The sequence below is a fragment of the Balaenoptera acutorostrata genome, chromosome 1 (assembly GCF_949987535.1).
Source record: "Balaenoptera acutorostrata chromosome 1, mBalAcu1.1, whole genome shotgun sequence".
Taxonomy (NCBI): Eukaryota; Metazoa; Chordata; class Mammalia; order Artiodactyla; family Balaenopteridae; genus Balaenoptera; species Balaenoptera acutorostrata.
Window position 1 is genome coordinate 14,099,981 of NC_080064.1, and position 21,290 is coordinate 14,121,270.

Below are 21,290 nucleotides of genomic sequence, written 5' to 3' on the forward strand. Positions count from 1 at the left end.
TTTTTATTAAGTGCATCTGGTGCTTTTTTTTTCCCCTTGTTTTTGTTTAAATTGATTTTTATTGCGATAGAATTCACATAACATATAATTCACTCATTTAAAGTACACGATTCAGTGGTTTTCTGGCCTGGCCTCATGGAAATGGGCTCAGCCTCTGTCATCCCCCAGCCTGCCTGTAGCTCTCACCAGCCCCAGAGCGAGTTTCTTCTAATGGAATAAAATAGAGTGCAGAAATAAACCCTCACATTGATAGTCAACTGATTCTCGACAAGGATGCCAAGACAATTCCATGAGGAAAGAAGTCTGTTCCAAAAAATGGTGCTGGGACAACCAGATAGCCACGTGCAAATAATAAAGGTAGACTTTCCCTCACACCATGTACAAAACTTAACTCGAAATCCATCATCAACCTAAATATAAGAGTTAAAACTATAAAACTCTTAGAAAAAACACACAGGAGAAAATTGTGATTGTGATTCCATTCGTCTCTCTATCTCCAGTGTGAGTTGTTGGTTGCTCCCCTGCTGTGTGACTTTGGGCCACAAGTTCATGGGCAGTTGTCCCGTGGCCAGTTCCTGGACCTTTCCCATTAGAAGAAACTCACCCTGGGGCTGGTGAGGGCTAAGAGCATTCCTGGCAGGGTGACGAAGGCTGACCCCACTTCCTTGAGGCCAGGCCAGAATCCAGGATTTCTGGAGAGCTCTGAAGCTCTGCTTTCTAAGACCAGATTCTTTTATTTTTTAAAGGTTATACTCCATTGATAGTTATTATAAAATATTGGCTATATTCCCCATGTTGTACAATGTATCCTTGTAGCTTATTTCTTCTTTTCTTAAAAATTTTTTATTTTGTATTGGGGTATAGTTGATTTGCAATGTTGCATTAGTCTCAGGTGTACAGCAAAGTTACTCAGTTATACATATATGTATATCTATTCTTTTTCAAATTCTCTTCCCACTTAGGTTATTACGGAATATTGAGTAGAGTTCCTATGCTATACAGTAGGTCCTTGTTGATTATCTATTTTATATATAGTAGTGTGTATATGTTAATCCCAACCTCCCAATTTATCCCTCCCCCTACCCCTTATAGCTTATTTTATACCCAATAGTTTGTATCTCTTACTCCCCTTCGCCTATCTTGCCCGTCTCCCCATAGGTAACCACCAGTTTGTTCTCTATATCTGTGAGTCTGCTTCTCTTTTGTTATATTCACTAGTTAGTTGTATTTTTCAGATTCCACATATAAGTGATATCATACAGTATTTGTCTTTCTCTGTCTGACTTATTTCACTTAGCATAATACCCTCCAAGTCCATCCATGTTGCTGCAAATGGCAAAGTTTCATTCTTTTTAGCAGCTGAGTAGTATTCCATTGTGTATGTATATATATATATATATATATATATATATATATATATATATATATACCACATCTTCTTCATCCATTCATCTGTTGATGGACACTTAGCTTGCTTCCATATCTTGGCAATTATAAATAATGCTGCTATGAACATTGGGTTGCATGTATCTTTTTGAATTTGTGTTTTTGGTTTTTTCAGATATATACCCAGGAGTGGAATTGCTGGGTTCTATGGTAGTTCTGTTTTCAGTTTTGTGTAAATGGGTACAGCCACAGTGGAAAACAGTAAGACCAGATTCTGGAACTCCAGTCTCTGAACTCCCAGCCCAGTACTCTCTAAAAGCGGAGCACATTCCCAGGACCAGTAATTGGAATGTTGAGGACTTCTCTTGACTTGGGCAGGAGAAATGTCTCTGGCTCCAAGTAGGACGGGGAGATGTGAGGGCTGAGGGCAGACCCTGCATCCCTCAAAGACCTGCTGCTTCTCCCCAGGCCTGAGCAGAGCAGGAGAAGCACAGCCCTGCCTCTCTGTAGGATGCCAGTGGGAAAGTGGGTTTCAGCTGGTAGAATTCAAAGCCTGCCTGTGGGGCAGGACAGCAGTGGGGGCCTGGGAGGCTGTCTGCAGGACCAGCGCACAGCTGGTGTAAATGGTGTGGTCCAGGGAGCAGGTTAGTCATTGGAGGGAGACGGCTGGTCTGAGAATCCCTGGGGGTCCCCAGGCAGGGTAGCTGGGAGGCAAGATTCAGAGCCGCCACTGTAGCCCTCTCCGTAGCCCAGGACGCCTGCTGGGTGAGAAATGATCAACTCATTCCCTTGTCTTGGAGCAGGAGAGGATGAGCCACCTGCTGGGCTTGAACCGGTCCCAGGCGATTGCAGTGGCCACGGGCAAGGCAGCAAGGGCAGGTTGGGATCCCGGCCAGAGCTGCCAAGGAGTCCTGGGGCGCTGAGGGGAAGAGGGTGCAAACCCAAATCTCTACCTCCCACCCCAGAAGCCCCCAGGGTCCTGAAGACCAGACCTGGGCCTTTTGTCTCCCAGGCAAACATCTGGGTACCTCCAAGCCCTCTCCCCTCCCCCATCACCCTTCCCACCCACCCTGGGTGAGTGACAGTAAATGCCCATGGTCCTCCAAACTGGGAACAGACAGCTGGGTAACCCCCAGTTGAAGAACTACACCTCTGTTCAGTAGGTGAGCTAGAAATAGCATTTACTTCCTTAGAGAATCGATGGGTGTTTAAGGGTATAGGCCTTGGATTCAGCTGTGAATTTGAAACCCAGCTCTGCAACTACGAGTAATAAAAGCAGGAAATGCTTATTGAGCATTTACTACACACCAGGCACGGCCCTGCTTTACACCTGTTAACACATTTAATTGTCAGAGCAGACCTCTCAGGTGGGGTCCTCGGTTACTTTCCCCGTTTTACAGGTGTGAAAATGGAGAGGTTAAAAATGTCACCTGAGGGCACAGGTCCAGCAAGGCTAGAAATGGGATTCAAACCCAGGCAGGCTGGCTCCAGAAGCAGTGGTTAGAGGCCTAACCACTACACTACACTGACAGGCTATTTAATCTCCTTGAACCTCAGTTTTCCTATCTGCTAAATGGGGGCTGCAGTAGCATCTCCCCTGTTGAGGCATGAAATGTAAAGGTTTATGTCCCAAGCTCACACTGGGCCCTCATGAAAAGAGTAGTCGTTCTTACTTCTCACCCATTTTGCCCTAACCTTCACCCTGGAAATGTCAGTAGGGCCAGGGAATAGGGTCAGAGCTGCAGGAAGTGACATCAGCCCAGTGGGAGCTTTATGAGCCAGGCAGTGACAACTGTGGCCTCCTACCCTGGGCCCTGGTGGAGGAGATCAGGAAGGGACTGACCCAGCAGCCCTGAGGCCAATCCCAACCCTCCACAGTCTTACTGTGACTTATCCTCTCCCAGCCTCAGTTTCCTCAACTAGAAACTGGGGGTAATGAAGGTTCCTACTTCCTAGGGCTGTTGTGGGAACTAAAGAAGATCGTGCTCAGCCTGGCCTGCTGGCAGGTTCTGAAGGCAGGGAGGGCAGTTAGGAGGGGAGAGATGGCAAGAGCCAGCCCAGGGTTCAGTCAGGAGAGGCTGAACATGTGAGGCGTTTCCAGACAGAAGCCACAGGGCGTGGGGACCAGCTGGAAAGACGGGGGCAGATGTGGAGGACATGACAGGACCTGGCACAGGATGGAGATGTTCCCCTGGGAAGGTACCAGTGAAACCACGTGACCTCACTCAGCAGACAGCGACCGCAGAAAATGGGCCGCTGGAGTGAAGAGGCCAGGGCTGCAGTCCTCAGGACCTCTGCAGACCTCCTCCCTACCAGTCGGAGCTTCTAGATGGGCATCGGGGGCCGGAGGCAGCTGGCTGGGCTTGGCTGCCAGAGGTGGGGCTGGAGCCCAGAGGACTGAGGCCAGAGTGGCCAGGGTCTTCCAGGATGGACATAAAGCCTGTTCGGAGACTGAACACTGCTGTCTTGAGTGCCTGGACCTGGCCGGGGACCTGGAGGAAAGATGCTCGCTCTGCCCACCTGCCCGCGCACGGGCCCTCAGCCAGTTGAGGTCACTGGCTGAGAGCTCATTCAGAGAGGGGCCAAACAGATGGGTTTGGGGCTCAGGGGAGCTCTTTGCAGCTAACTGGGTCATGTATCAAGGACGGTCACTTCCCAGCTTCAGCCTCAAAGGCCAGAGCCTGCTGACCGCCTCCTGGACAGGCTTCTAGAATCCTCTGTCCCTGCCTCTCTGAACACAGCCCCACAAAGGAGGAGTGGCCTTGACTGCAGCCCACTGTGTGCTCAGCAACAGGCCCAGCACACTCCATTAGCTCACTAGTCCTCCCTCTTGTCTACCCACTCCTCAGCGGGCCCTATGCTGCCTCAGTTACGGGGGCAAACTACAGACGGCTCAGAGAGGGCAGGGAACTTGCCTGATGTCCCACAGCAGTGAGTGGGCTGGGCTTTGAGCTCTGGTCTGCTGAAAGCCAGAGCCCCCGATTTTTCCACTACACAAGGCTGCCAGGAAGACGGAGGGACATGGCTCCTCTCTGAGTGTGGGCAGCCATTTGGGCCTCGGCCAGACACCAAGGTTCCTCTCGATAGGGACAGCATGGAATATTTGGGCTGCACTGTCAGCTGCTCCTCCTAGCTGTCTGGAAAGTCAGCAAGATCTGTGTCCCCATTTTACAGCAGAGGAAACTGAGTCTGCTAATAAAGGGAAGCCTAGAATAGGAACCTGAATGTTCTCTGATTACCACTCTCCCTCCATGGGGACCTGAGTCCCTGAGCTGGGGATGGAAACAGGGCCTTAGAAGCACATCCACACAAGGACTTGATTTGGAAAGCTGTGTAACCCCTCTGACCCATGATCATGGCTGGAAGGTGCAGCGCTTAGTCAAGCAGCATATACACTGTTTTGTGCATCTTTTCCCTGGGGCCACAGAGCTGACGTCACCAGCTCTTCTCTGAGGGAAACAGACCATTTGCTTATTCATTCATCACACTTACAAGTCCTTGTTTCAACTAATATTTATAAGCCCCTATTATGTGCCTGCCATGGGAGAAGGACCGAGAGAGATCCATCTTAATATTAGTGGTGAATTTTCTAGTTACAGGGGGCCAACCACTGCTCTAAGCACTTTAAATGTATTAATCGATTTACTCCTCACAACCCTAGGAGGTAGGTACTTACTCATTTTAATAAATGAGGAAACTGGGGCCCAGAGAGGTTAAGTAATTCACCCAAGGTCACACAGCGAGTGAGTGGCAGAGCTTGTTTTCAAACCCAGACCGCCTGGCTAAGGAGCCACTTTACAGCTTCTCATGCAATGGCCTGTCATGCCCTCCTGAGCTGAGCTAGAAATTCATCTGCTCCCTGGAATTGTCCAAGCAGGTGGCTACGGTCCCCCAAGGCTCTCACCAACTCCCTGAACCTTCTGTATCTCACAGACCAGGGCTCGCCTCTCATTCCAGGGTTGCCTCTCTCCACCTACTATCCACCCATCTCGGCTCCAGCCTCCCGACCCTACCAGAGCGGGCCTGCAGGTGCATTGTTAAACTGTGACAAGTGTTAGGTCCATGTGATGCTTTATCCTTTCCACCACTGGGAGCTGGATTTAGTGTCTCTGGCAGAAGGTAAACTTCCCCTCCCTGGGACAGGCCCCTTAATTACAAGGGATATGTGGCCACCGAAACTGTCGTGCCTCAGACCCAGTGATTTAAGGAACAGGCACAAGGCTAAAGTTACAGGTGTTAACAGAGCTATATCAGGAGCTGGGAGAGCAAGGATGGGGCAGCTGCGGGAGGTGGTGAGCCGGTCCCTGGAAGAGCGTCTGCTGCCTATAGCCACTCCTGGGGAAAGGGAAGTAATTCCACCGCCTCACGTACAGAAGGGGAAGCAGAGCAGGACCACGCGCCAAGTGTAGTTGCTGTTGGGGTCAGCACTGGTGTCTCTGCTGCCAGCCTGCAGTGAGCCCTGGACTCAGTCTCCCCATCTGTACACAAGGAGGCAGGATTACCTTGCTCACTGCCTAGGAGTGATAATCTTCATAACAGATAATCTTAATAACAAAAGCTAACACTGACAGAGTGCTTGTTATGTGCCAGGCATGGTACTAAGTTCTTTATGAGTGTTCTCTTGTTTAATTCTCAGCTGGTGAGAGAGTGATCATGGTTATTCCCATTTTACAGAAGAGGAAACTGAGGCTCAGAGAGATGAAGCAACTGGCCCAAGATTGCATGGCTAACAAGTGACCAAATGGAAATTCTCAGCCCCTCTCTCTGAATCCAGACCCTGACCTGTATGCTCCGGGGATAATGAGAGGGATATAAGACCCAGTGTCTGCCCTGAAGGAGTCCCTGAATGATGGAGAGACAAAGAAGGGCACAGGTTTCTAGAATTCCAGCAGATGGAAAATAAGAACAATGGGGGAGGACTAGGGTGCAAGGTGAGGGATGTGGGGGCTCCCAGGATGGAGGCTCTCCCCCAGGGGCTGACATCAGGAAGGCTTCATGGAGGAGGTGGCGTAGAGCTGGGCCGAGTAGGCTGGGGCAGACAGGACAGGAGGCATTTCAGGCAGAAGGAGCCCTGTAAGCAACGGTGTGGGAACAGGAAAGCATGGCAAGTAGAGAGCACTTCTGTGTGGCGGGACCCCAAGGCACAGGAAGGAGTAGGTAGTAAGAAATGCTAATAATAACAGCAACAATAACGACAATGGCTGACATCTATTCAGTGCTTACTGGATGCCAGGCCAGGGTCTAAAAGTCTAAATACTTTATACAATGCTCACAAGAACCCTGTCAAGTAGATACTGAGGAAAACAGGCAGAGAGGGTAAGTGACTTGCCAAGGTCACCCAGCTAACAGGTGGCAGAGCCAGGATGTGAACTTGGGCAGGCTGGCTCCTGAGCCCATAGAAGGCCAACTGCTGTGCTCCAGGTGGGAGCAGGGGAGGTGAGGTAAGAGCCTCCTGGGAAAGTTCTTCTCGCATGCCAAGCTGCTGGGGGTCCTGCCTGCCCTCTGTCCACCGGGCTTGGTCACAGGCAGAGAGGAAAAGTGAGGGGCCCTGAATCCAGTGACGTCTGTCCAGGGATGCCATGGGAGCCAGGATGGGCCTGGGAAACTCCCCGTGGCAGCCGGGGGACTTGGGAGCAGTTGTGAGGGTACAGAGTGTATTCACTGTGGAACTCTGGTGCCAGGCATGCCTCCCAGCTGATTTTCCTGTGGATCCCAGGCCCATCAGAGGAGAGACCCCAACTCCTGAAGCTCAGGAAGAGCCTGGGCCCTTCTCTGCTGAACAGTCCTGCTGTCTGACAGCTGGTTAGGACGGTTTTCCTCTTCTCTAACACTGAACCCTCCTGCTGCTGCCTCTGGACCTCCCACATAGAGCCATAGACTTTTTGAACTGGAGGAGGATTTTAGGACCCACCTAGGCCAGCCCCCCTCACCAGACCACAGAGGAAACCGATGCCTGGGGAGAGACCCCACTGAAGGCGAGAAGCAGGGCCAGGCTGAGGGCTTAAGCCAGACATGGGTTCAAGTCCTAGCCTTGGTCCTTATTGGCTGAGTAGCCATGGACCAGTGCGTTTGAAAACCTCAGTTTCTGCCTCTGTAAAATGGAGATAATAATTCCTACTTCTCGGTTCTGTAAGGCTCTAATGCATTAAAGCATTTAGCATGGAACCTGCCTCAGAGTGACCAGTGAGCAGAAGTGATGGTCAAGGGCCCTCCCCCGCCTCACCCCACCCACTGTGTGCCTGGGGACTCCATGGACCCCAGACTCAGGGTGCAGAGGGGGATACTCACTGAGTGAATCCAGCCCCCCCAGTCACCCCCTCAAACATCAGCTCAGCCCATGCTCGCTGAGATCTGCTCTGTGCTGCCCTTAGCTGGGGCCCTCGTCAGCAGGATGACCCAATGTCCCTACCTGAGGAAGCTCCCAGGCCAGCAGCCAGAGTGAGTGGTGTCGGCAAAGTCCAGCCACTGTTCAGGCCAGTGATGGAGGTTACTGTTCATAAATATGATGGCCAGTAGGTACAGGGACTTACCAGTACCAGGCATCCTGCAAAGCGTGCCACAAACATGAACCCTATGCAATAGGTCTGTTGTGATGCCCATTTTACAGATGAGAGAACTGAGGCTGGAGCGGACCTGGTGAGGGATGAGGTTAGAGAGGTCAGAGATGAGACAGGTGGCCAAGGCCTCAGCACATGGGCCATGGAAAGACCAGGGGGAGAGATCATGAGGGCTGGATCTCTGAGACTTCCCCACCCTCAAATTAAGCCCTACCACCCTGGCCAGGAGTTGGATCCCATGAGGAATGAGCTGGGCTCTGCCTCGCCCTGCTCTTGAAAAAGACACAATCCAATAGATGTGTGATAAAGCCAGTAGAGTTAAATGTTCATCAATGAAACTGGGTGATGGATTCATGAGTGTTCATTGTACATTTATTTGAGCTTTTTGATAGGTTTGAATATTTTCATAGTAAAATGTCAAGGAGGAAAAACTACACAATCCTTTTCCCACAAAACGCCCCTTCTCCACGGCTCTTCCCCTCCCCGCTACCCCCCACTTGCTTCCCCTGGAAATGGCTTTGTGAGAAGTGAGCAGCAAAAATGATTTACTTGCCCTCTGACTCAGGAAATCAATCCTAAATGGCTGATGGGACAGGAAAGACTATGGCTGCAGAGCCCTATGGGAAGGGAGGGCTCTGAGCTGGGGGGTTGGGGGTTTGGGAAGTTCTGCTGGGAGGTTGGTGGGAGTATGCCCAGCCAAGTACTTCAGTCCTCACAGGCACCCGCAGGCACCAGTGTCACCCTTGTCCTATGCAGGAGACCCAGGAAGCTAGCGCCTGCCTAAGGGACACATTGCCTGTGAGCAGAAAGCCTGTGACCTGGGAGCCAGGTGCCCCAGGGGCTGGGTGGGGAAGGCCAGGGGTGAGCTCTATTCTAAGCCCCAGAACACCAGGACCCGATGCTTGAGGGGGATACAGTTCTGCTGGAAGGGACAGAGGTTTTCCAGGGTTGGGGAAGAGGGCGTGAGACCCACCCAAAACCTCCAAGCTCCAGCCCATTGTTCTCAGGGGCTTGGGAGGGGGGCGGGGGGGGGAATAATAGAGTAGCCTGAACTTGAAGTTGAACTTGAGCAGGAGGAACTTGAGCTGAGTGTCACTTCCACTGGCCAGATCTCAAGTGCGCTTGCCCACTTGCCAGAGCCTCCCCAAGCTTCCGCAGGCTTCTGGAGACTTCCTTCATAAAGCTAAAACGATGGCACCTGGTGAAATCGCCCATGCGTATAACATATACCTCTGGGATACATTGAAAACATCCCCCAAATAGCCAGCCTTGCTGCTATTTAAAATGGGTTCGTGTCACACCCCATAGATTTCATCTCTGCGGAAATGGCACTTATCGTGGGCCTGAACACATTCACTCTATTGCCACATAAACCACAGTGGCGTGGCAGGGCTGGGGCAGTCACACGTGGTAGCCGCAGTACAGGCTGCTGGACAGGCTGCCTCCAGACAGTGAAGCCCAGGTGTGGGGAGGGTCCACCTGGGGCTGGCAGCCTAGGAGGCCAATCAGAAGACCTGGAACGTGGGCAAGCAGCCAATCAGGGCACAAGCAGGAAGTTGCTCCACTTGTAGGGGCAGGTAGTTTGGGGATTTGAGGTCCTTTGATCGAATCAGTGCATACAGCCAGAAAGCCTCCAGGGATCTCCACCTGTGCCCTGTCTGCCCAGGCCGGGAGAAGCCGGATTGAGGTTCTCCAGCCCCCCTGAGCCTTGTCCTCCCAGCTGGTAATAATTTTCACAACTGTTACCAAGCACCCACTACGGACCTAATCGTTAGCTCACATAACACTACCTTGCAGTGGGTCTTCTTGTCCCTGCGAGAAGACTGAAGCTTAAAAAGGTCAAGGCAGGCTTCCCTGGTGGTGCAGTGGTTGAGAATCTGCCTGCCAATGCAGGGGACACGGGTTCGAGCCCTGGTCCAGGAAGATCCCACATGCCGCGGAGCAACGAGGCCCGTGAGCCAAAACTACCGAGCCTGAGCGTCTGGAGCCTGTGCTCCGCAACAAGAGAGGCCGCGATAGTGAGAGGCCCGCGCACCGCAATGAACAGTGGTCCCCGCTTGACGCAACTAGAGAAAGCCCTTGCACAGAAACGAAGATCCAACACAGCCAAAAATAAATAAATTTAAAAAAAAAAAAAAAAAAAAAAAAAAGGTCAAGGCAGTAATTCCCCTATGGAACTTGCATTAGAACCTCCTGGAAGGCTTGTTAAAACCTGGGTGGCTGGACCCCCACCCCCAGGTTTCTGATTCAGCAGGTCTGGAATTGGGCTCAAGAATTTACATTTCTAACAAGTTCTGAAGCTGCTGGCCCGGGAAACACACTTTGAGAACTTCCAGGTTAAAGGCATAGGTACAAAATAGCACTAGCATGGCAAATCCAGATCCAACATCGAGACCTGGGCCTGGCCTCCTCACTACCCTTTTGTGTGTGTGTGTCTGTGTGTATGCATATGTGTGTGTGTCTGTGTGTGTGTCTGTGTGTGTATGTATATGTGTGTGTCTGTGTGTGTGTCTGTGTATATATACGTGTGTGTGTCTGTGTGTATGCGTATGTGTGTTTATGTGTCTCTGTGTGTGTGTGTGCGCATATACATATGTGTGTGTGTTTATGTGTCTGTATGTGTCTGTGTCTGTGTGTGCATATATATCTGTGTACATATGTGTGTGTGTGTATGTATATGTGTGTGTCTGTGTGTGTGTCTGTGTATATATACGTGTGTGTGTATGTGTATGTGTGTTTATGTGTCTCTCTGTGTGTGTGCGCATATACATATGTGTGTCTGTGTGTGTTTATGTATCTGTATGTGTCTGTGTCTGTGTCTGTGTGTGCATATATATGTGTGTGTGTGTCTGTGTGTGTGTCTGTGTGTATGTGTGTGTACATATACGTGTGTGTGTCTGTGTGTATGTGTATGTGTGTTTATGTGTCTGTGTGTGTGTGCGTGTATACATATGTGTGTGTTTATGTGTGTCTGTGTGTGTCTGTGTCTGTGTGTGTTTATGTGTCTGTGTCTGTGTCTGTGTGTGCATATATGTGTGTGTGTGTCTGTGTGTGTATGTATGTGTGTGTGTCTGTGTATATATACGTGTGTGTGTCTGTGTGTATGTGTATGTGTGTTTATGTGTCTCTGTGTGTGTGTGTGTGCGTATACATATGTGTGTGTTTATGTGTGTCTGTGTCTGTGTGTGTTTATGTGTCTGTGTCTGTGTCTGTGTGTGCATATATATGTGTGCACATATATGTGTGTGTGTGTGTCTGTGTGTGTGCACAGGCACTCATAGGATTTTAGTTCTGCATCAGCAGTAACCCGAGCTACATCCTGCTCGGCCCAGCCTCACCGATTCACCACTTCCCACGCTGCACCACCCGCCTCGCACTCCCCTGCTCCCCCCAGAGCAGCCAGCCAGGGCCTCCAGTTGGGGTTGTTAATTTTATCTCCCACCACTGGGAAAGCACAACAGCTGTCAGGAGAGGGGCGAGGCAGGTGAACGGGTGAATGGGGCTGCCAGCCAGCTCTCCTCGGAGAGGAAGGCGGGGTGAATGGGCTACGCCCGCAGCCACTGGGTACCCTTGTGACCCCACTCCACTCAGAAAGGACCCCGTCTCCAGGCAGGGAGGGTGTGGGCAGTGGCCACCGACACTGGCAATGACCTGGACCCCAGATTCCCACCCCTCGCCGGTGCATCAGCACGCGGGCTCCCACTCGCTTTCAAGGTTGGGGGTTGTGAGTTGGCTCGGCAGATGCCACATAAAAGGGCCCCATTGCAGCTCATATAAGTACAGACACTGCGTTTATCTCTCCTGTCACTGATGGCAGCTCCATTTGGGGGCTTTTTGTCAGGTTTTTTTCCCCTTGGCTGCCGTTACTACTCAGTTCAATATTTAATTTTCCCATAAACCAAAGTGTTGTGCTTTTCCTTCTCTCTTTTTCTTGCTGGAGTCCCCCTTCTGCTGGTGGGCTCTTGCTTCCACAGACTTCTGCTGGGAGAGAGGGGCGTGGACATGGCTAAGATTTCAGCCCTTCCAAATTGGTCAGGGATGGGAGGGCACTTAAGTCCCTCCTCCCAGCTCATTCATTTGACAAATGTTTATTGAGCAAATCCTTGTGTGTCAGGCCCTTGGATGTAGCAGTAGACAGAATTCCTGTCCTCATGGTGCTTACATACTAGTGGGGTGTGTTGGAAAAAAAGACAAGTGTGAGAACCAGTATATGAAATAACTATACCGTATGATGAGTTCTATGAAGAAATAACAAGGTGCTGTGACAGAGAATAGAAGAGGTACCTCACTTAGATTAGGAGGTGGCATTTGAGCTGAGACTTGAAAAATAAGCAGGACCCAGCCTTGCTCAAAGCTGAGTGAAGGACTTCAGGCAAAGGAAAGAGCAGATGCAAAGGCCCCGGGGTTGAAACAAGCTTAGGGTGTTTATAGACCAAAAAAATCTCCGTATGTTTGGAGCATGGTGTTGGGGGGAGGGTCGAGACAAGGCTAGAGGTGGTGGCAGGGCCCACAGCATTGCAAGGTCTTTCGGGATTCCTTCCACAGGCTGTGTGCTTGTCTGTACTAGGAGAAGTGAAAGAAGGAAAAAAGCAAACAGGAATTGAAATTGAATCCCTGCGTGGCAGGCTTGCACTAGCTCTGAGATTAAAGAAAGACAAAGCTCCAGCCTTCAGAAAGCACACAGCCTAGTGGAGAAACAGACGTGGGCCCGGGACAGAATGACAAGCACCTATGGGTATGACAAGAACAGGATGCTCCAGGAATCCAGAGGATGAGCCCTAACCCAGTCTGGCAAAGTGCTGGAAGGCTGCCTGGAAGAGGCAACACTTAAGGGCAGACCTGAAGGATGAAGCTGAATTAACCAGCAGAAGGACTAATATGTCCGGGGCACAGAGGAGGTGAGCAAGGCGAGGAAGGAACCTGGGGCATTTCAGTGTGGCTGGAGCAGAGAAGGCTTCCTGGAAGAGATGCTGTTTTGAGTAGCATCTTAAAGAAGCAGAGAGAGACTGATAGAGAGGATGGGAAAGACACAGAGATGTGGGACAAAAAGAAAGAAAGAAAGAAAGAAAGAAAGAAAGAAAGAAAGAAAGAAAGAAAGAAAGAAAGAAAGAAAGAAAGAAAGAAATTAAAATAGGAAGCATGGAGGAATATTTATATTCATGAACACTTTTATATTGAGGGTGGTTTTCTTTCTTTTTTTTAAATATGGTATAATGACTAGGAGCTGATTGAAACAGAAGGCAGTCAATAGAGCAGGCATGCTGAGAGGAAAGAATGGATTTTTGCAAATAATATAATTTTGAACTTGTCTTTTCCCTCCCCCACTCCTCCCCAAAATCTAATTGCTTACCGCCCTTTGATAAATGACACCCAGAGCAGGAGTGTGCTAAGACCAATTTAGCACAAGGTACCCAAGGAAAAGGAGAGACTATCCCTTCCTCCAGACAGTGGCCACCCCTGAGAGGAAGATGAACTTCCCCTCTATGTCTCTCCCAGCCCAGGGAGAAGTGAAAGCAATTGAAGAGGTAATATAAATAATCCCTTTCTTCTTCACCATCCTTGTAGAAGGTTTATGTCCGTATTCTCACTTGCTTCTTCTCTCAAAATCTTGGAAGCTGAAAGTTTGGCAGGATATGTTTTATTGAACCCATTTTATAGATAGGAAGACTGATGCCCGTGTGGGTCAGTTGATTTGCCCAAGGTCCCATGGGATGTTGGTAACAGAGCCTGGGCTGGAACCTTGGCCTGACTCTATTTGAGCTGGTTCTCTGGGAGAAGTTGGGGGGAGCCTCATGTGGGGAGAGAATTTAACTCTAGTAGATACTGTTAGACCCAGATCTGCTGGGGTTTATATCACAACAGGTTTGTGTTCCTGAATTGCAAAAGCCACAGGAGGATTTACAGAGCTAAGAGCCATCACATTATCTGCAAAGTGAGTTACGATGACTGAAACAAAGTTCTGCTTTCAAGAGAAAAACAGGCAATATTTCAGAGTTAATTTCATAAAACCGATCACCCAACCATTGCCTCACTGTGTCGATGTTAACAGTAGAGTCTAAAATAACTTCGATTCCTGCCCCCCACCCCCACCCAATGGCCTGGAACAGAGGCGTGCTGTGCTGTGTGGCCGTGTCAGATGTGAAGCCGCTTTACCTTCCTGGATGCTGGACAAAATCAGTCGAAGAAACTTCTAGCAGCAATTCTCTCTGCTTAAGGCAAAGTCAAAAATAAACTGGGAAGTCCACTGGCTTGACTTGGGGGCAGTGGATTCAGGGGAGTTCTATGGCAGTGGCCTCTGTTTGACCATGATGGTGAACTTGTAGAACTGAGGGGCTCTTCCTAACGCACAGGGCTGGGGTTACACAAGTGCCGTGGTATGTCCACGAGTGGTTTGTAAATTCTGAAGCTCTGCCTTTGTCTAGGGTCTTACTGCTATGACTACTACTATTTCTCCCTTGCCCAGGACAAATATGCTTGCTCAGTGTCTCTGAGGAGGGTCATTTCAGGTACATGGTACCCACCCTCACCCCAGGAGAGCGTTGCACTAGCACGGACATCCCTGAAGACACACTCTCAGAGTCCACAGGAATGAGGCACTTATGTTGGGTGCATTGGGTACTGTTTCAGAAGAGTGGGGAGAAATTGGAGATCTAGGGGTCTTTGTTAATGATTCTTTGCCATTATATGCCACCTGGATCATAGCCAGGTGACCTTGCTCTATACTGCTCATTCTGTAGCCCAGCTTTGAATTTGGGATTATTCTTGTCCAGGACCTTTATACCCATGACTGCAGCTGGCCATCTGTCTTTGACTGGATACTGCTTCTGGGGCCACGGGATCTACTCCAGGCATAGAGTCATAAGGGGGCTGCTCACTTTGACCTTGGTCAGAGATTGTAGCAGGGATGGGGATGATGAGAATGGAGACGGGGTTGGGCTTGGAGGAGGGATGCGATGGAGACAGGTATGAGGATTGAGTTGGGAATGGGGATAGAGATGGAGCAGAGTTAGGGATGGGGAAGGGAACAGAAGTGGGAATAGGAATGGAAAAGGGAATGGGGATGGAGGTGGAGAAGAAAAAAGATGGATGGAGATGGGGATGGAGGTGGGGATGGAGATGGGGATGGAGTTGGAGAAGGAAAAGGATGGAGATGGGGATGGATGTCGAGATACAGGTGAGAATGGGACTGGAAAAGGAGGGAGAGATGGAAGTAGAGAAGAAGATGGGCACGGGGAAGACTAAGAGTAAGGGAAGGTTCTAGACCACGAGCCTAAGAAGCAGCAGTTTGTGGGGGAAAGAGTGCTGCACGTAGTCAACAGAAGGGAAGAGAGGAGGAAGGGGGAGAGGATGACGTGTGGAGTGAAGCATCCCGAGGCAGCCAGGGACTCCCGGGTGTAGACAGCTCCCTGACCACCCGCACTCAGAGCCCTCCGGCGGGCAACAGGAGGCGAGATGCAGAGTGACATTTTCCTAGGACACAGCAACTGAGGAATACGTTGATGGAGAGTGTGGGAAGCCTGGGCTGTCCACACTGATATTAGCAGCTCTGCTGTGTCATGGTCCATACAACTGAAATCCGTTATTGTCTTATGAGCTTGATTAACTGTACATATTGCTAACACCTGCTCAGAAATATAACGAGGGACAAGAACACAGCTCCCAATCAGGGTCTGTGTGGGCGGTGTGCGTGACTTGGGTGCAGATCTCCAGAACGGGGATGTGTGTGTGTGTGTGTGTGTGTGTGTGCATTTGTGTGCGTGCATGTGTGTGTGTGTGTGTGTGTGTGTGTGTGTTGGGGGGAGCACTCGTGCTGTACAAAGAACCCTGGTCAGGATTTGGAAGGCCTGGGTGCCAGTGTGATGGTGTGACTGTAGGCAAATCTCTCCCTCTCTCTGACCTCAGTTTGCTTACCTGTAAAATGGAAGGTCTAGACTGGCCCTCTCCAATAGAAATATACATATATATTTAATTGTACGTTTTTTAAAGACCACATTAAGAAAAGGCTTTAAAAAGTTAAAATGAATTGGAATAATATATTTGTTAAATCCAATGTATCCCATGTATTATTTCAGTAAGTAACCAATATAAAAATATTCATGATATACTTAACACGCTTTTAAAAAATTGTCTTCCAGATTCAATGTGTATTTTACACTTACAGCACATACGAACTTGAAAAAGCCGCATTTCAAGTGCTTAAGAGCCACAGGGGTGGGCGGCTACTGTATTAGACAGTGCAGGTCCAGAGCATTTCTGGTCTCCTCACTAAACCGTGAATGCCCCAAAGGCAAAGATGATGATTTATTTTCCCAGACAGTAGCAAGGAGCCTCAAAGAAAGAATGTTAATAAATTCTGCTGATAAATGCATCTGATATGCACTTTCAGAACACTTTCAGGTACTTCTTTACTGAATCCTCACAGGTATTCTATAATTCCACTTTGCAGATAAGGAAACTGAGGTACAGAGAGGCTAAATAACTTGCCCAAGGTCACGTAGCTCGTAAATGGTACAGCTGGTCTTTAAACCCTGTGTAGTGTGATTTAGAGCCCATACTCTTAACCATTGTCCCACACTATCTCTTTTATAATAGTGAGACAAATAATATTAATTAAAATTGCTGAACTGTATTGCAGGCTTACTATGTGCTAGGCATCTTGTAAACATCATCTCAATTATTCCTCAAAGCAATCCTATAAGGAAGGTTCTAGGTGTCTAATTCCTGTTTGCTCAATGAAAGTAAGAAAGAAGGAATGAGTGATTTTAAAGGTGCCCCCTGACTAGCCCTGAGCCTCTAGTACAAGGGTCCCCAACCCCCAGGCCGTGGACCGGTACTGGTCCTCTGCCTGTTAAGACCTGGGCCACACAGCAGGAGGTGAGCGGTGGGCGAGGGAGCGAAGCTTCATCTGCTCCCCATCACTCCCCATCACTCACATTACCGCCTGAACCATCCCCCCACCCCGTCCGAGGAAAAATTGGCTTCCACAAAACCGGTCCCTGCTGCCAAAATGGTTGGGGACCGCTGCCTAGGATTCTTGGAGGGTATACTTATCCCTACCCATAAGCCACCATGAGCAGTGACAGAGAATTATTCTAAACTCTAATTGGCATGGTCCCTTGATCTTTGGGGCATCCGAGTTAAGTAGAGCCACCCACGGGAAGAGTTCCTCCAAGGATCTGGATTAAAGGTATCCATGAGATTTGAGATGTGTCAGGTAAATGAGCATCCCCAGCAGCTAAGATATGCACTTAGGGCTAAAGGTGCTAATAGGTACGAACTTCTTTCTTCTTTCCAAAGATATGTCAGTGTTCCAGCTTAGTGTCGGTGTTTCAGCCCTGGAGCCAGGGCGCTGGGGTTCAAATCCAAACTCTGTGATCCCCAGAAAGTCACTTCACCTCTTAAGTTTCCCCATCTGTAAAATGGGAATAAATAAACCCATGTAGACGCATGGTGAGTATTAAATGAATAAACACACGTTAAGGGCTTAGAACAGCTCCTGGCTCCTAACTGTTGGTCATTGTTGGTTCTTGCCGTGGGATCCAGGCTTTCAGTGAGTTCTAGAAAATTTAGATTGCAGACTGTGACTTGTGGATAATTGAAGTGTTCTGGTGTATTTTTTCCCCTCTCGGAATTCCTTATCCCACTTCCCATCTGTTTCCTACCATCTCACACTTAATTACAGTTCTCCATCTATTGTTCTCCCATTGTTTCCCGTTTGTTCTGCTTCCCTTGCGACAGCACATGGTGGCTGTCTGAGTGGATGAATGGTTCACACCTGGCTTCGTTTCACTAGACCTTAAAATAGAGCTGCCAGGCGTCTGTCGCCCCCGCCAGACTGTGGGCTTCTCGACGCGCTGTATCCATTTCATCACTGGGCGCCTGTGGTGAGCACCTGGCACCATGCCCGCACCTAGTAGGTGGCAGGAAGTGTTTGTCGGATTTAATTAAACTTAACTGGAGTGAAAACCCCTTGCAGGAAGAAAAGGCCCACCCCTCTTCATTTTCTCTCCGTCCCCCACTGCACTTGACCTAAGGCTACAAGATGCCAGAACTGACAGCCTTTCCTAAGCAAAGTTGTAAGGTTCTGGCTCCTGTCCTGCTGATGACAAGGCAGTTGGGGAAATAATCTCAAGAATCATAAGACTAGTGAATTCCTAGCACGTGCTAAGCCCTTTCATATCGATTAGCTGGTTCATCCTTCAAATGTGTCTGCCAAGGATTAATCCCACTTAGCAAATCGGGGAACTGAGGCTCACAGTTTTGGTAACTTGCCCAAGGACATGGAGGTGGTGGTGACCTCGCTGGGACTTGGACCCAGGAGGGCCCGATGGCTCCACATTTGACCTCTCAATAACCCACGGTGCCTGGGAACACCGGCTTTGGCAAAGCAGCCAGCGGTGGGCGGTGAGGAGAGCAGAAAGGGGAGCTGGTGGGAAGCGGGGTCAAAATAAGCCAACTTTGGGTGGGGGTGAAGAAAGAGGGAAGACTCTTGGCTCTAAATATCTCTCAAAGTCATCTACTTCTCCCGCTCTGCCCTCACCACGGTCTAAGCAACCCATCTCTCTGGCTTAAACAGCACTCTGTGTTTCCAGTCTCTTCAAAATGCAACTCAGATCACGTCTCTGCTCTTGCTTGAAGCCTTCTTCCTCCTGCTCTCAGGACAAAGAAGAAAAACTCACAACCAGCGGTGGGCTGGTAAACCTGCTCTCTGGGGGCCTGGGGTGGGGACAGGGGAAGGAAACAAACAAGAAAGCCCTGATTTGCAGTGGTGGCTGATTTCCATGGTGTAAAGATGCCCACCGTGGCCTCTTTCGATCTAGCAGCAGTTTAAGAACTGGTTCACAAAATTCCCAGTAATGTCACAGTCGGCTCTCAGGAGCTGGTAGGAACCAGCCCCAGCACACCACTGCAAGCGGTGACCCACCAGCGGTCCCCTGCACATCTCCCCAGCCCCAGCAGGCACCACATCCCCCGTCCTTGTCCTCCCACCGCACAGCCTGCCTTCCATCCCCCCTGCCCTGAGCCAGCTGTCACGAGGCCTTTGCACATGCTGTTCCCTCCACCTGCCACACTTGTCCTCTGCCTACTCTCACGTCCTCAGGCACAGCACAGCATCGCTTCCTCAGGCTTGAGTGGGTCCCTTTACACCCTGTTATACCCCCTGGTATCTGATGCACTTCGCACAGTTGACCGTGAGATCACTTGATTCATGGTTGTCTTCCGCGCCAGGCTGTAAGCCCCATGAGGCAGGGCCTTGTCTGTATGCCTAGTAGGGACATCCTTCTCACTGTCGTTGCTGCCAGTGGCACCCCCTGGAACTGTGCAATATCTGTCCCCCCTCCTCAATGCCCACTGTGGGACCTGGCCCATCCTAGGTAATCAGTGAACTCTTCCCGAACCTTCCGGTTAAGCGTTGGTCTTCCTGTGCTTCTCTTTTGGGTAGCTCCTCCCACCTCCATTGAGGTGGTGGCCGCTGACACGCCAGCCCCCTTCAGCCGCTACCAAGCCCAGAACTTCACGCTGGTCTGCGTCGTGTCGGGAGGGAAACCAGCGCCCATGGTGAGTACCCCTGGAGTCGTCCCTCCTCGTCCCCGCCGGGCCCCCTACCTTCGTGGCTCGTCCAGCTGCCCCTGTCACCACAGTGCTCAACTCTGCAGAATGAAGGATGGAGGCCACAGCTTGCATAAATTAACTCTGCCCCGTCTGCCTTGGTTTGACCCCGTCCACTCATCTGACCTACCCAGGCGTCCATATGCCCCTCTTGCTCCCAGCCCCCTGGTGCTGAGAACCCCTGCTTCTCCCGGACCCTGAAATCCTTGACCTGCACAGTGAGGGTGGTCTTCAGGGGAGCCCAGCCTCAAGCACACCGCTACCCCAGTTACTGAACAGGATGGAGACAGATGAGGTCCGGAGGAGGCAAGGGATGTAGAAGGAGTCAGCCACTGTGTTCTTTTTTTTTTTTTTAGTAGTCATCTTTTCTTTTTTAAATTTATTTATTTATTTATTTATTTTTGGCTGTGTTGGGTCTTCGTTTCTGTGCGAGGGCTTTCTCTAGCTGCGGCAAGCGGGGGCCACTCTTCATCACGGTGCACGGGCCTCTCACTGTCGCGGCCTCTCTTGTTGCGGAGCACAGGCTCCAGACGCGCAGGCTCAGTAGTTGTGGCTCATGGGCCCAGTTGCTCCGCGGCATGTGGGATCTTCCCAGACCAGGGCTCGAACCCGTGTCCCCTGCATTGGCAGGCAGATTCTCAACCACTGCACCACCAGCGAAGCCCGCCACTGCGTTCTTGACAGAGCTGGGACTCAAGGTCATGTCCTCCAAGTCCAGCTCCAAGTAGGAAGGAGGGAGGAAAAGGGGGAGGAAGGAAGCAGGGAAGAGGGAGAAATCCCTGTTTGGGCCAACTCCTTATTAGACCCACCCTAACCACTTTGGGGTCTGTCAGTGCAGCTCACGAGTTATTGTCATGGCTGCTGTAAGGGGCGGGGGTAGGATGGGAGAGCATGTGGAGAGCTGGGTTCTAGCCCCTAATGTCACATGCACCAAATGACCCTGAGCAGGAAGATCTCCCCTCTGCTTCTCATGTTCTTTGAGGAGGTTTAGGGCGTGGGCACCATTATAGTTTTTCAGCGTTTTTAGAAGCAGCAGGACCTGTTTGGTCTGATTCAAATACACAGAAGCCCCATGTTGAAAACATTTAAAAGTGAAGGAAGGGCAAGTTGCCCTAATGGGTCCCTGAGGCACCTCTGTGGAACCCTTAGAGTTCCCTGAACCATACTGAGAACCTATGGGCTACATGCTCCCAAGGCCAATTTTGACCTTATATGATACTTTGAGTCTTGACCTTGTGAGTTTCACACATCACTAGGGGTGGGGCTGGAGCCTTGGGCAGGGGGATTAGAGTTCAAGGTGGGGAGGCAGGGGCTCTCCTCCTTCCAGACCCTTGACTGTCTCACAGGCAGGGTCCAGTGGGGTGACCTTGGGACTGGGCCAGCCCCACCCCAGGACCAGCTGTCCAGGACAGGGTAGGAGTGGAGAGAACCAAGACAGGGCAGTAAGCAGGTGCTCAGAGGCACAGGGGGGCAGTAGGCAGGGGTGCAGAGAGGAGCCTTTGACGAGGCCCATCTCCCTCCACCTGCACTTTACAGTCCTGAGGACACAGACCAAAAAGCAGCTTCAAAGCCAGCAATTGGTGAGATAAGAGCATGGCCCCAAGATTTCCCTTTGGAGCCCAGAAAGAGGTCTGCCCTCTCAAAGATGAGACAAGCTGGTCTTTTTCCCCAAAGAAAAACTCCTTTTCTGCAGGGCACAAAGAAAGACTCCTCACCCGCCCGGGGCTGCAGGAAGAC

At 50.4% G+C, this 21,290-nt stretch overlaps 1 protein-coding gene across 1 annotated transcript in view; it reads left to right on the top strand.

Moving 5' to 3' along the window:
* IGSF21 (immunoglobin superfamily member 21) overlaps positions 1-21,290 on the top strand; it is a 252,328-nt gene that overhangs the window by 217,536 nt on the left and 13,502 nt on the right. The window contains exon 5 of the mRNA XM_057537082.1: positions 19,387-19,502. Within this exon, the coding sequence (XP_057393065.1) occupies positions 19,387-19,502 (116 nt within the window). The remainder of the gene's footprint in view (positions 1-19,386; positions 19,503-21,290) is intronic.